Source organism: Lutra lutra, chromosome 1 (genome assembly GCF_902655055.1).
Source record: "Lutra lutra chromosome 1, mLutLut1.2, whole genome shotgun sequence".
Taxonomy (NCBI): domain Eukaryota; kingdom Metazoa; phylum Chordata; class Mammalia; order Carnivora; family Mustelidae; genus Lutra; species Lutra lutra.
The window spans coordinates 103,754,356-103,770,445 of NC_062278.1; the positions used below are offsets into that span (position 1 = coordinate 103,754,356).

Consider the following 16,090-nt stretch of genomic DNA (forward strand, 5'->3'; position numbering starts at 1 on the left):
TAGATAAGGGATTAAAAAGCATAGAACACCAAAGTCAAATGACTCCAGTTTATTTTGCAATTATGCCTACAGCTCCAGTATATTACTAATATTAAAAGCCATTTCTTTTTATAAAGATTTTTTTTTTTTTTTGACAGATAGAGATCACAAGTAGGCAGTGAGGCAGGCAGAGAGAGAGAGGAGGAAGCAGGCTCCCTGCCGAGCAGGGAGCCCGATGCGGGGCTCCATCCCAGGACCCTGGGATCATGACCTGAGCTGAAGGCAGAGGCTTTAACCCACTGAGCCACCCAGGCGCCCCTTAAAAGCCATTTTTTAAATGAAATACCTCTAATTCCAGTCAGTAGAATAGCGCTTTAATAAACATTGTGTGGAATCTTGGTAGAGTCCAGTACCTAAAGGACAACCAAAGTGACCTTTTAAAATGTAAGTCCTATCAGTCCCCAAGTTTAAAACAGCTAGCCATTGCACTTAAAATCCAAACTTCTAATCTTGGCCTATATGATTCTACAGCTACCTACCTCTCTAACCTTCCCACAATTTTTTCTCCCTCCCTACATCCTAGATATACTGGCCTTTTCTTTTTCATCCACCATACCACTCTCCTTCCTATGGGCCTTTGGACTTCCTGTTCCCACTATTTGTGCCACTCTTCCTCCAATATTCCAAGGATTGGCTTCCTGGGAAAAATCAAGGAAATATTATCTCCCCAGAAAGGATCACCCTGTGTGGCTCAGTTTTTCTCATTTTTCTTCCCATAGTCTATCCCATTGTCATTTTTTCCTTTTTTAGGGTAGGAAGCACATCTGAAATGATCTCATTTATTTCATTTTTTAATCGATATTCATGTATTCCAATAAAACATTAATCTTTCTTTAACCAGCTCTAACTATATACCCAGCAGTGTTATAAGCACTTTACCTGCTATCGACCCATTTAATTTTCACAAGAACTTATAAGGTAGGTCTTATTAGTACTCTAGTTTTATAGACGAAGTGTCTGAGGCTCAGGAAGATGAGGTGGCTTCACGTGCAAAACTGCACCTCACTTACTAGCCCAGGAAAGCAATCTCCAGACCAACTGTTAAGCCATGTAAAGACTAGCAGCAGCAGCTCTCCAAGGATGTCAGAAATGCACACTGTCAGGCCTCACCTCTGACCCAATGAATCAGAATGTGCTGTTTAACAAGATCCACAGGTGATTCTTAAGTATAAAATTTGAAAAACACTCATCAACAATGTATCAATTTCTTCTCACCTCTAAAGTAATTCAACACACACACAACTACCCCAAGCCCAGGAAGCCAGTCACACAACAGAAAAGATTAGTGGTAGTGGAGCGGTCAGAAGGTTTTCCTTTATTGCCGCTACTGCGGCAAGCAGAAATCCCTTTTGTCTGGCAGTCCTAACCCCACCTCATCCCAGTTCACCCCACCTCCTTTTTGAGATCTCCCTCACTAAAGTGGAAGCTAGCCATGCCTAAAGGAGGCAGAGCTTTGGAGACTCTGATGGGAGAAGAGATGGGAGGCAGACGTACACGGGGTGGGGGGAGGAGGGGTGCCCGGGAAGGAAACCATTCGGGTAGCATTCCCTAGCCTCAACAAACCCAGCCTTCTGCCCTTAGGAAAAATGGCGGTCGGCGCAGCTGCACTTCCGGCCACGGAGCCAAACAAAATCGGGGCGGAGAAGAAACCGGAAGTGACCGCCCTTTTGACACTCCTCCCACCTCCTCTCCTCTTCCCAGCCTCTCCCGGGAGCATGAGGAGGCCTGGGGGCTGTGGCTGGTTTGCGGTTGCCGGGTGACAAGTCGGAGCCGGGACCGAGTGAGTGCTCGCTGCCTCGGACGCTGGCCCGTTCACTTCGCTCGGGGTGACCTTCGGGCGGCCAGGGACAGGGGGCGGAGAGTCGTGCGCCTGTGCTCTGTGACGAGGCGCCGCCGCGGCTCTGCGGGAACGGAGCTAGCGAGCGGATTTGCGAGCGGGGACCCTCGGCCAGGTCGGGCCGGCGGAGCTCGCGAGGCCGGAGCCTGGAGCCCGGGACGGGGGAGCCCGGTCTGGGGCTGGCGCTCGCGGGGCGGTGGTGAGGTCCGGTCCCTAGCTCTGCTGGCGGCGTTCCAGCGCCCGGTGTGGAAGGCCTTTCCTGTGGAAGGTAGGTGTTCATACCCGGTAGAACCGGGTCGTTGCCCTCACCCCGCTTTTCCCACGCAGCTCCTTCAACTGAGTCATTTCGTGACCCTTCGGAAGGCTTTATGGCCATTCTGCTCCGTTCCACACGCATACATACCGGGACTGGACTAGCGTGTAATCGGTTTTGTTTGGTGTCTTTTTCATGAGAACTTGCCAGAAAAGAAAATTTGTTTTAACTTCCATTCTTGGAAGTTCTTGATACTTTGGCTGGTAACGTTAATGATCGCTTTAAGCGTTGCCTGCTTATTTGTTGTGATGAGAACTAATTTTTTTTTAAACGTCGGAGTTACTTTATGATACTGGAATTTTGTTTCCTAACTGGGTATCCACCTCCACACCCTATAGCTCCAGGTTGAGAAACTTCTTGTTCCCGAACTTGTTCCATCTCACTAACCCTGTTCTTAAGAGTCACGTGCAGTCACAGTTTGCCACAATTAGTTTCATCTTCTCCAAAGGGAAATAAAGGAAAAGTAGAAATTGCAACCAAGAATTTTTCCAATAGTTATTTATTTTAATGGACTATCCACTGAAATGTCTTTAATAGCTTGTCTAAAACATTTCTCAGGAAACAATTATCCAAAAGTCTTTTGGCAGTTTAGTTTATTTCACTGGGGAGTTAATGCAGTAGGAAGGTGTCATTAATTTGCATGTCTTTATCATATAGTTTAACTTGTGCTTTTATTTTTTCTTTTTAAAGATTTATTTATTTTAGAGAGAGACAGAGGGAGGGAGTTGTGGGGGGAAGCAGGGATAGATAGAATCCTAAGCAGACTCTCCCCTGAGCATGGAGCTTGACCTGGGGCTGGATCTCAGGATCCTGAGATGACAACCAACTACGCCACCCAGGCACCCCTAATTTGTGCTTTTCTAACTTTAATTTTCTTCCCCCAGTTACACAATGGCAGAAACTGCTTCTCCACTGAAACACTTTGTGCTGGCTAAGAGGGCAATTACTGCAATCTTCGACCAATTACTGGAGTTTGTTACTGAAGGATCCTATTTTGTTGAAGGTTAGTTTCTCTAAGTTTTTAAAATAATACGGTTGAAAGTATATGCAGGTGCTTTGTCCTTTCACCCTTAGTTACTGAACACGTATACAGGGCATTGCTCTATAGTCTAGGAGAAATGCCATAACAAATGAAACCCATTTCTGCCCTCCAAAGGAAGAAGATTAAGTGGTATTAATAACCTAAGATATAAATAGTTTTATGTATGATACCTGTAAGCACTTTATTATGTTATTAATGCTTTTAATCTTTATATCAACGCTGGGACAGATTTTAATTGCAATTATTGTATTTTTTTTTTTTAAGATTTTATTTATTTGTCAGAGAGAGGGTACAGCAGAGGGAGAAGCAGGGACCCCCGTGTGGGACTTGATCCTGGGACCCTGGGATCATGACCTGAGCCAAAGGCAGACACTTAACTGAGCCTCCCACACATCCCTAATTGCAATTATTTTAAAGATGAAGAAACCAAGGCACAGAAAATGTAAGCAACTTGCCCAAGATCACCTTGCTAGTGAATGTCCAGACTAAAAACAGGCAGCCCACATTTAAGCCATTATACGTATCTCTTCCCCCAAGTCAGCTGTCAGCCCAGATCTCAGACCTATCTTATCTTCTCAGATGAGGGTGGACCGTGGTGGGGGAAAGAGCAAAAGAAGCTTTCTTAGAGTGAGTGTAACTGTTCAAACAGGTTGGTGAGGAATGTCTTACTGGGGAATACTGCTTTGGAGGTAACTGTTGAAATCTTTTCTGGTTCTTAAGATTACATGACTGTCAGGGGTACAATGAAAAAGGAGGGATTCTATATACTTCTTCAGTGACAGTTGGGAAACATTTGGTAGATTGGTAGAGTCAAACTTTTTTCCTTATTCTTCCTCCCTCACCAGATTTCTAGCTTGAGGATAGCCCCTGTAATTTTTAATAATTTTGGAATTTAGGGGCGGGATTCTTATGACCTGTTGCAACAAGGCATTCACCTTTTACCAAATATTCAGATACTGTGGCATTTTTACTTTTCAAATGGCCATGATAATATAGAGCAAAGCCAAAATATGCAAAATGTGTGCATATCTTAGGTATTCCTTTGTATGATTAACCTAATAATCATTTTTATCAATTTTGCTAACACCATTTCAATTTTGTAGCAACATACAGGAATCCAGAACTTGATCAAGTAGCTACTGAGGATGATCTGATAGAAATACAGGGTTATAGAAACAAGCTTTCCGTCATTGGTGAGGTGCTGTCTCGGAGACATATGAAAGTGGCATTTTTTGGCAGGTAATCCTTTATTGTTTCTCTCAAGGGTAGTTTCCAGAAATCAGGTTTTCTAAGTCATATCTCCAACCTTGTTTCTTATGTTTCAGCAAGTGATATTCCTCCCCCTTTACCCCACAAAGAGTTTCTCCCTTTGCTAAATGCTAAAGCATGAAAAAGCATTTGTTCATTTTAGTTCTTGGTATAAAACGAAGCTTTCTAAAGGTCATTTGTATTTTTACTTTTTAAGGATGCTGATCTCTGAGAATTAGCTTCTTAGCCAGTCCAAAGAATAGAAATACAGATAAATGATATGTGTAACTTGTCACTTTTTAAAGTTTCTTAATTATCAGGTGTGCCTTCCAAAAGGATTCTGAGCCCCACAATTCCCAGAGGGAGAGTAGGAAGTGCCATTTGTTAACTATCTCGAGTGATAGAGCAATCTGTGACATAGCTCATGTTCATTAAAGAATAATTTGTTAACTTCCTGTAACTTCCTGTAGTGTGCACTCTGTTAGGCAGTAGGAATGCAAAGACAAATGAGTAGGCCCATATAATGTGTTGTGTGTCAACAGAAACATTGATTTACTCACTAAACTAACTTTTAAGCCCATCTTAGAGCTTTTTTTCAAGCACTTGTGAGTTCCTATACTTAGAATTCCCTTTGCCTTGATTTATCTATGTGTGACTCTTTCTCACTGTTCAGATCTCATCCTAAGTATTACAACCTCAGAAATCTTCTCTGACCGCTCTGTCTGAAGTATGTCTTCTCAGTTATTCTCTTCTAAAGTGCCCTGTTTATGCCCTTTAAACCTTTTCCACGGTGCTGTTTTACTTATTTATTTAGGTCCACTTCTGCTTCACCTTATGGGCCTTACAGAATCTAGCATGAGGTAGGTCCATAAATAGGCCCTAATTCAGATTAGGGTGGAGTGGAAATGGAAAGGAAGAGACCTCCTGATGAGGTGATGACTCCGTTGTCCTATTTGAGAAGGAGAGATAGGTAATATCTTTGGAAGTGAAAAAGATCCAGCCCAGATTTACGGAGATGGAGACTTGAGACGACAGTTTGTGATGGGAAGAATTTGCGATTGTGATGTCAAATTGTCACAAGATAAAAAGGCAAGGATAGATAAATGAGAAAGGTGGGATTTGTGTTCTTCTATTTTTCTGATATGTACATTCCTAATATTTGTATAAATCAGGTTGGCAATTTTGTAAAAAATGCAATCTGATGAAATTTCATCAAAGTTTGAATTCTAAAAAGGTTGGTCTTAGACCCAGCGAAAGAATAAAGTTTTTACTGTTAACGTTTTATTTTCATGATTTTATATATCATTCTTCAGGACAAGCAGTGGGAAGAGCTCTGTTATCAATGCAATGTTATGGGATAAAGTCCTCCCTAGTGGGATTGGCCATACAACCAATTGCTTCCTGAGTGTTGAAGGAACTGATGGAGATAAAGCCTATCTTATGACAGAAGGATCAGATGAAAAAAAGAGTGTGAAGGTATAATATTATTAGCATAATGTATCTGAAATAATGTCCTTAACTTTTTTTTTTTAATTTGTAAGATGTCTACATTGCTGGACATAAAAGAACTATTAATAGTTCTATTTGTAGCTTTAAAGCCATCACTTTGAATTTTGAATTCTCTAAATTTTTTTTGCTTCAGAGCTAAATCATTAGAAGAATAGATCTTAAAGCATACCATATTAGAAGAATATCTTATTAGAAGAATAAAACTTGTCCTTAAAATAAATTAGAGTTAAAAGTTTGTTACATTTTAAAAATAATGTTCCCAGTGAAAACAGCATTACTGAAGTGTATTGTTGCTATTTAATCTCAAATCTAATTTCATCTTTTGAAAGAAAACTTTGTTTAAAAAATGGGGCTCTGGAATGTTTTTGATGCATGTCTGTGCCTTTAGAATCTATTTTATCTTTGGAGTATTTAGTAAGAACATTCATGAATAGATTTAATAGTTTTTTCAGATAAGGGCCAATGGCAGTTCCCTACCTTTCATAAATGTCTTTTTTTTTTTTTTTAAGATTTTATTTATTTATTTGACAGAGAGAGAGATCATAAGTAAGCAGAGAGGCAGGCAGAGAAAGAGGGGGAAGCAGACTCCCTGCCAAGCGGAGAGCCCGATGTGGGGCTCTATCACAGGACCCTAAGATCATGATCTGAGCCGAAGGCAGAGGCTTAACCCACTGAGCCACCCAGGCTCCCTTTTCATAAATTTCTTAAGGAACCCAGTGCCATTAGGTTCCTTCAGCCAAAAGAGGGAAAAAAAGTGTCTCTCAGTATTATCACTTTCTCTTAAGTCTTAAGATCTCTCCCAAGAGATCTAACTTCTGCATTTAGTTAGATGCTCAGTGTTCAGTGAACAGAACTGAAGTTCACTGTTTAAGTTCAGAAGTTCAGTGTTTAAAATCCATCCCATATTAGTTTTTGCAAAACTAAGTTGAATTCACTGGTGTAGTTATTGTTCTGTGAGTTTACTGTTTGATTTAGCTCAGGTAACTCAATCTGCGTAATACCCTTCAGATTAGTTATGGGGAATAAAGGAGGTGATGTTTATGAAAATATTTTCAAATTTTTAACCCATCCAAATGAAGGAATCACTTCTTTTTTTTTTTTTTTGTCCTACATTTATGTTTATTAAAAACTGACATAAACAAACAAAACCTGTACAAAAAATATCCCCAATAAGGAATCACTTCTTTTTTTTTTTTTTTTAAAGATTTTATTTATTTATTTGACAGAGAGAAATCACAAGTAGGCAGAGAGGCAGGCAGAGAGAGAGGAGGAAGCAGGCTCCCTGCTGAGCAGAAAGCCCGATGTGGGGCTCGAACCCAGGACCTGGGATCATGACCTGAGCCGAAGGCAGCGGCTTAACCCACTGAGCCACCCAGGCACCCCAAGGAATCACTTCTTAATCAGGATTTTTACCAAATCCAAATTCAAACTACTGGTGGCTTTAGATCCTCAGTAAAATGTACTCTGATATTTTAAAATAATCATCTCCTCTTTCTTGGTCTGTTCTCTCTACTTCCAGTCCACTTCCTTCATGCCCTTTTGCTCCTCTCCCCTACTCCAGAATTTAAATATGTTTACCTCAAGTTGAGGCCTGCTTTAAGGTATAGACTTTGAGTCTCATGCTGTAGTAGTTTATTTAGTAAAAGAAATGCAATAGTAACAGCTAATATTTCACTGTACACTTACTAAGTACCAGGCAATATTCTAAGTACCTGCAGTAACTCAAACCTCACCACAGCTCTGTCAGATAGGTGCTTTTATTATCTTAATTTTACAGACCAGGCATCAAGATTTTAGTACAAGTTTATAATTCAGTTAGAAAGTTTATGAAAGCAAGCAAAAATAAAACCTAGTTAACATTGTCACTATGGAGATTCACCTCAGCCATGATCAGGACTGTTGTGCCCATTTGAAAATAGATGTTTCCCTTTAAAAATTGATACCTCCACATTTCATTTGTATGTATACTGGTGTCCTTTCCTTGAATATTAATTTTATATTAAGCTCTTTGTATTGTATGTTTAACACATACATGAATAGTATTAAAGTAACACAATAAATTAGCATATGTCAGAAATCATCTTGAGAAATAGAAATATTTTAGTGAATTCAGATGGAAAGAGAAGGCCTAGTCATTGACGTCAATCAAGCAGGTTTATGTGAGTAAATAACCGCCTGGTGAGGAAAATCCTTTATTAAAAGAATATGTCTTGAGCTTCTCTTGTATTGTTTTGGTCTTATTACTCTGGTGTTTTTAAACCTATTTTAGTAATGTTTCTTCTATTTTCGCCCCTTAACTACTGAGCAGTGCGTTTTAGAAGAGACAGAAAATACAAATGGGCAAAAAGAAACTCCAAAACTCACATGTTTCCTAAAGCCAGTGGAAACTTCTTATGGTAGAGTTAAATGTGTTTCTTTGTATTTTGTAAGCAAAATGGTTTCATGTGTGCTATTTTTTTTGACTTGCCTTTTTTTTCTCTTAATATATTGTAGATTTGCTTTCATACATACAATATCAATATTGGGTATTACATAGCATTCCATTGCCAGAGTTCACTTATTGGGCATTTAAAATGTTACTAGCTCTGATTATTTTTGCAGAGTGGATGAGTAAACTGTTCTTAAGAGTATCTTTTTTCCCCCTACTTGGTAATTCTAAAACTCAGTTTCTCAAGATTGCTGAGATAGTTTTATTTCCAGTTATTTAAAGTTCTGCTTTTTGTATAAGTTTTGCAAAAATAAATGTACCAGATCATAGTGTTTTTCATTTTTATTGAGTTTTATTACAAGCAGAGTTTTGTTTATTTCTTTCCCTTCCACTTTAGACAGTTAATCAGCTGGCTCATGCCCTTCATATGGACAAAGACTTGAAAGCTGGCTGTCTTGTACATGTATTTTGGCCAAAGGCAAAATGTGCCCTCTTGAGAGATGACCTGGTTTTAGTGGACAGGTAAAATTACATATGAATTACATTTTCTCCTTGTAAAAGTTTATGATAGAATAGTATTGCTTGTTTTAAAGTATAATACATAAAAATTTAAATGTTTAGACTTGTTAGATTGTTAAGAAACAGAAAAGGTGTTGGTTTATGTTTTTTACTGGTTATATAAAGTGCCAGTTTCTTTGTCTAATTCTATTTTATGAAATTTCAAGGATAGCCACTTTTCTTCCCCCTCTACCTTGTAGTTTGGATAAATAGCTGGGGCTTAAAGATTGCCTAATTCTAAATGACTATGTAGGTAACTCTGATTAGGTAAGTTTTTTTAACTAGTAATACCTCTTTTTTTTTAAGAATTGAAAGAACACATGTCTAGGGTGTGGGGTGGGGGCGGCAAAGGGAGGGAATTTCAAGCAGACTTCACACTGAAGCGAGGTGTCTAATGCAGGACTGTCACCACCCTGAGATCACAATCTAAGCTGAAACCAGTAGTCCAACACTTAACTGAGTCACCCAGGCGTAATAAATTTATGCTTAAGGCCCAAGTTTCCCAGAATAACTTAATGGACAGTTTACATAGATTTTTTATTGTTCAGGAATTAATTGAATACTTCGGGAATTTTGTTTCAACTCTTCTGATGAGTCTTCATTTATTATATATTCTTTTACTATATTGGTGCTAAGTAAAATGCTAATGCACATCTGCTAAGCAATGTCCTTAACTAAAAAATGTAGTTAAATGATTTTTCAAAATTTTGGTATGCTCTTTTGTTTTCTTTAAATTAAAATTTCAGTATTGTGTGGAAACCATTTTGGTTTTGGTGATGGGCTTTTAATTTTGCTTTATTTCATGGCCAGACTATGTCCATGACCCCAACCTCTCATCTTTCTACATTGTCACAATGTGTAGATAGTTGCATAATTTTTATAGTATAGTATATTAAACTTAGGTTTTAGCAGAGGGTGTTTTATTATTTATGCTCATGAGCACTTAAATATTTTCTCAGCTGTACTGGACATAGCTACTTACACCTTTGATTTTGGTTTATATTAGCCCTTTTTGGGCGGGGAGGTTTGGGGTTTTTTTTTAGCACTTATTTTTCATCTTTCCAAACCATAAGGATTTAAAAGATTAAAATATTGATTATGTTACTTACTTTGTCAAAAATCAGAAGGATATTTGTTTTTATCTTAAAGATTTACTTATTAGAGCGAGTGCTCCCCACTTCGCACAAGGAGGCGGGAGGGGCAGAGGGAGAGGGAGAAGCAGGCTCCCCACTGAGCAGGGATCCAGTGGCTTGGGCTCCATCCCAGAATCCTGGGATCGTGACCTGGGCTGATGGCAGACTAACTGACTGAGCCACCCAGGTGCCCAAGGTTATTTCTTTTTAGTAAACAACCTTTTTTTTTTTTAAGCATTTGTTAAGTTTTCAATTGAATAGGCTCTGGGAGTTCTTTGTCAGCAGATTAGATATGGAAGTTTATAAAACACAGACTCAGCTTGTCACAAGTGCTTTTTTATAGGTGGAAAAAGTAAATCTCTTAGGCTTTGTGCTGAAAACTGGTGGAAATCCTGGCCTTTAGACTTCAATTTATAAAAGCTTTATAAAATGTCTTTTATAATCAAATTTTCTTTTTAAAAAAATATACAATATTATCTTAATAAAAATACAATATTATCTTATTCCCATTAGTCCCGGTACAGATGTCACTACAGAGCTGGATAGCTGGATTGATAAGTTTTGCTTAGATGCTGATGTCTTCGTTTTGGTAGCAAACTCTGAATCAACACTAATGAATACGGTAGGTTTAATCATATTATTATGTTTGAGTGGTAGGAAATGAGATAGTGTCTTTTCTGAAGAGTGAGGGAAATCCAAATCATGGATTAAAAAGAACCTCTCTAATATCAAGGGTGAACAGAGGAATTTGTGTTTCCATGGGACCGGAAAAGCTGATGCTGGCCTTCTTGGGTGTTCCTATTGGGAATCTAGGGTTTGATGGCTCTAGCTTCTAGTGAATCTTTAATTAAATGCAAGGTGTGATATGTGTGTGGTGTTGACATTGATTGTGGTTATTTGCCGGTTTCAGAAGGAATGGGCACCAGATTGTCAGGGTGATGATTTCAGTCTTTTTTTTTTTTTTTTTTTTAAAGATTTTTTTATTTATTTGTCAGAGAGAGAGTGAGAGAGAGCGAGCACAGGCAGACAGAATGGCAGGCAGAGGCAGAGGGAGAAGCAGGCTCCCCGCCAAGCAAGGAGTGCGATGTGGGACTCGATCCCAGGACGCTGGGATCATGACCTGAGCCGAAGGCAGCTGCTTAACCAACTGAGCCACCCAGGCGTCCCGATTTCAGTCTTTTGAATAAAGTTTAACACTCCCATCTCACACCCTTCCCCTAGTCCCCACATCTGGCAGGCAAGGCTTTGCATACTTCTAGTTTTGTTAACCCTTCCCAGCTTTACTTGTGTGTACTCTAGGTTCTGGCTTACCTGTGTCCATAATATGCCGCTGTCAGATTTAATAGATTAGATTATTTATCCAGGCTGTCTAGAGCCATACTGATCCCAGATAAACTTCAGAGTTTATAGATATCTAATATCCAAAACTATAGTATGGTTTTTAAAAATTGTCATTCCTCAAAAGCATATAAATGGCCAAACACCATTATAACCTAGGTGTTACCAGCAAGACCTCTGGTTTGCCACTGGTACTAGCTTTTGTATAACCTGATCTATATCACATGGAACAGGCTGCTATGACAACATGGACAGTTGTTTATAATCTCATGATATGAGAAACAGATAAATGCTTAAAATCTTTGTTAGAATAACCCCAATTGAATTACATTCTGACTTCTGTGTCTTTGTTTATGCTATTCTTTGCCCACAATTCTTCCTCCACTCCCAGCTTATCTTCCAGAAAGCCATTATCAGTACTTCTAAGCACATCTTTATCATCACTCCCTTCTTTATGGAGCTTTTCCTAATTCCAACTGGATGTGGTGTCTCTTTCCTTTAAATAAGCATAGTATGTATTTATAGCATTTAAGGCACATACCTTTCTCTGTTTATTATTATGTGCATAGGTCTTACATTGTTATTCTAAATCTTCAAAAAGATTTGAGGTAGCTTTTTGAAAATGTGGACTATAATATCCAGCAGTATCTGTTATGCTCTGCACAATAGTAGAGACATAGATATTTATTAAATTGAATTTCAGAAAAGACTTATGGCAGGAGCAGGAAAATCTTCACTCTTGCCATCTTACACAATTTAGTTTTCTCATCTTGGAGAAGTGTAATATTCAGTGATTTGGGATCCTTTATCAGTGGGTATGAATCCACTGTTGTCTTAATGGTTCAAACTTTAAGATTAGAAGAACTTCCAACTATAAATGTATATATAAAATAGCTGTTAAAAGTAAACATATCTTGGGTGTTTGATGTTTTTTTAGGAAAAGCAGTTTTTTCACAAGGTAAATGAACGACTTTCCAAGCCTAATATTTTCATTTTGAATAATCGTTGGGATGCCTCTGCGTCAGAACCAGAGTATATGGAAGACGTAAGTTATTTTTTCTTTTAAGTTATGAGCTGTAGTCATGTACATTGTTACTTGAGAAAACAGTACACATTATAGAACATCCTACATAGCTGTTCTTTTACTTGAGAAAAGACTTAGTGATCGAGACCAGAATATTAAACTACTTTGGAGGAAAATTGTTATAGAAGTGTACTATCTAATCATTTTAGATAATGAAACTTTGTTTTGTTGTAGTTTTTTTTGAAGTATAGCATAACAAAAAAGTGTGTAGATCCTAAGTGTCCAGTTCAGTGAATTTTACAAATTGAACACATCTGTGTCAGGATCCAGCTCAAGAAGCAGAACATTGCCAGCACCCCCCTCCAGTCTCTGTCCTCTCTCATAAGAATGAGCACTTACATGACTTCTGACATCCTTGATTAGTTTTTTGGTTGTTCAACTTTATGTAATGGAATCATATAGTATCTGCTTTGTGTCAGGTTTCTTCTGCTCAACATTACATTTGTGATTGCATTCATACTCTTGTGCATAGTTGAAGTGCAGTGTCATTACTATATAGTATTTCAGCCTTTGAATATCTACATTTGAGTTATTCATTCTGCTAGTGACGGGCATTTGGGTAAACTTCCTATATTTAGCTGTTATAAGTAGTGCTGCTCTACATATTCTTACATGTGTATCTTTGGTGCACATAGGTATATATTTCTGTTGGGTATATTCCAGTGCTTCTCAGTCTGAGGGGTTGGGCAGTTTTGATCTCTAGGGAATATTGGGCCATGTCTGAAGATACTTTTGATTGATAGAGCTCTGGGAGTGTGCTACTGGCATCTGTTGGGTAGAGGCTAAGAGCTGTTAAAAGTCCCGTAACAGAACAACCCTCCCAACCAAAAATTTATCTGACTCAAAATGTCAGTACTGCAGAGATGAGTAATTTGTGAGTGTGTATCTAGGAGTAGAATTGCTGGATTATAGGTAGAAAATATGCTGCTTCAGTAAACACAGCCCAAGAGTTTTCTAAAATGCTTGTACCAGTCTACACTCCCAAGCAGATTAAGAGTTCCAAGTGATTTATATATCCTTACCAAGAGTTGTATTTTTTTGTTGCTTTAAATTTTAGTCATGCTGGTAGTTTTAGAAACTATTTTTTTTAAGATAGTATTTATTTGTCAGAGAGAGAGAGAGAGTAAGCACAAGCAGCAGGAGTGGCAGGCAGAGGGAGGAGTAGGCTCCTGCAGAGCAAGGAGTCCAATATGGGACCCCATCCCAGGACTCTGGGAACATAACCTGAGCCAAAAGCAAATGCTTAACCGACTGAGCCACCCAGGCGTCCCTAGAAACTTCTTTTTAAAAAGAATAGAGTATCTGGAATTTGGTCTGTGGTCTATAAATAATATTTAATTTGCCTGATAATTTCTTTTTCTGATTTTAATCATGATTTGTGTTTACTTACAAAAAAATTAAAATTTACACAATCCTATCACTGTTTACATGTTTGATTATGTGTTTTCATTCTTTCCCCTACCCCCAGAATTATAATTTTGTTTAATATGAAGCTTTATATATCCTGCTATTATTAACTCATGTGGTTATACTTTTGCAAATTGGGGTCTCATTTAATCATCAGAGATTTAGGAAATATCATCCACAGATTGTTTTTTTCCATTCTTATTTAGCTTAGATCCCTTATCTTAGGCACAATGCTAGAGGCTAGTACTATACCCTAATTAGTTTTTACTCTTAGTCTTATTTTTTCTTTAATTTTTAATTTTTTTTAAAGTTTTAAGTAATCTCTGTACCCCACATGGGGCTCAAACTCACAACCCCAAGATCAAGTCACATACTGTACTGACTGAACCAGGCAGGCACCCCTCTTAATCCTAATTTTAATACCTAAGTGCTAATCTTAAACCTAACATTGCAACCCTAATCCCTAGCTAATGCGTTCTCCCCAAATTTAATTCTCAGTGTTTTAAGAAAGATAGACTATTTGGGATGCCTGGGTGGCTCACTTGGTTAAGCGACTGCCTACAGCTCAGGCCATGTCCCCTATGGAGCTCCCTGCTCAGCAGAGAGTCTGCTTCTCCCTCTGACCCCCCCCACCATGCTCTCTCTCTCTCATATAAATAAATAAAATCTTTAAAAAACAATCACTGAAAGAAAAATAGACTATGTTCTGATTTTGCAATAAAAATAGCTTCACTGTAGCAAATTATTTGTAGCATTTATTTTCTGATATCAAAGATATTAATAGCTTCATTGTAAGAAAATTTGGAAAACAAGCATAAGAAGGAAATAAAAATGCCCCACCTGCTTGTGGTTGTTGCCTTCATGCCAACTATTAATTTTCACAAGTATGTATATACATATTTCTTTTTTGTAGTATAGTTATGTATGTCAATAATACAGAAATAAGAACATTTTCCCATGGCAGTAAGTATTAGTATTTGTCAATACTATGTTTGGAAATGGCGTCATGGTATTTGGTGGTCCATCAGAATTTTAAGTGGTCAAAGAAGGATCATTACTCTAAGAGAAAATATTCTGTCAGCAAGTATCAAACTTCATTTATTAGAATTTTTGGATTTGTTAAGTATATGGGCGATACTACTATAATATCACTATAAATGGAGTTTAAAAAGGCCTGTAGCAGTCATTACATTTGTTTAATTGTTAGAATTACTTCGGTACCCTGTTTTCTCTAGGTACGCAGACAGCACATGGAAAGATGTCTGCATTTCTTGGTGGAGGAGCTTAAAGTTGTGGATCCTTTAGAGGCACAGAATCGTATTTTCTTTGTTTCTGCAAAGGAAGTTCTTAGTGCTAGAAAGCACAAAGCACAGGGAATGCCAGAAGGTGGTACGTATTAATATAGATTATCTTCTGAAATACAAGAATAGTTGTAGAAATTACATGCTATAAATCTTACTTTGCTGTATCCTAGTTTTTAAACTCTTCACCTAAATATTACAGGTGGGGCACTTGCTGAAGGATTCCAGGCGAGATTACAGGAGTTTCAGAATTTTGAACAAATCTTCGAGGTAGGAATTTTGTGTATGTATTGACTAATACAAAACCCTATCATTGGTTGGAGAATGATCATAATCCTCTGTTTCCTCTATTTATCTTTGTCAAATAACCTTTGCTTGCTGTTATTTAGTATAGTTACTGCTACAGCAAGTGAAACAAGTTTGAAGAAAGGAAGTCCCTGCAAGATCTGTAAGAATTGAGAGTTAAAGATTGTAATTTCTCATTTTTTCTTATATGGTGTATTCAAACGGGAAACTTTTTCTAATATTGCATGTGTTGTGCAATGAGTGAAATTCTCTTTATTCAGTAATTTGAGGCAAGATTAAATAAATGTAATTGCTATTGGAATGGGTAATGGAGCAAAGTGAAGATCATGTTGTTCTTTTGTACCATACTGCTGTAGATATAGAATGTAAATGTCATTTGACTGAAGTTTATTACATTTTAAGCTGTGTCATTACCTGCTTATTCTCCACATTTTATATCAAATGTCCTAAACAAATGAGTACAAAAATAATTAGGATACAGGGTATTCTGTAGTATAGGAATCTGGTAGGAACTACTGGGCACACGAATAGCTAATGTATTTGCAGC

The 16,090-nt window shown here is 38.0% G+C and overlaps 1 protein-coding gene across 4 annotated transcripts in view; it reads left to right on the top strand.

Moving 5' to 3' along the window:
- Positions 1-1,691: 1,691 nt before the first annotated feature.
- Positions 1,692-16,090, top strand: part of MFN1 (mitofusin 1) — a 33,306-nt gene continuing 18,907 nt past the window's right edge. For 2 of the 4 annotated variants that reach the window (XM_047730977.1, XM_047730993.1), the window contains exons 1-9: positions 1,692-1,819; positions 3,074-3,192; positions 4,335-4,470; positions 5,793-5,955; positions 8,814-8,938; positions 10,621-10,729; positions 12,383-12,490; positions 15,172-15,325; positions 15,440-15,507. In XM_047730977.1, the coding sequence (XP_047586933.1) occupies positions 3,081-3,192; positions 4,335-4,470; positions 5,793-5,955; positions 8,814-8,938; positions 10,621-10,729; positions 12,383-12,490; positions 15,172-15,325; positions 15,440-15,507 (975 nt within the window). In that variant the 5' untranslated portion in view covers positions 1,692-1,819; positions 3,074-3,080. The other 2 variants (XM_047730986.1, XM_047731004.1) reach the window with 2 other exon arrangements.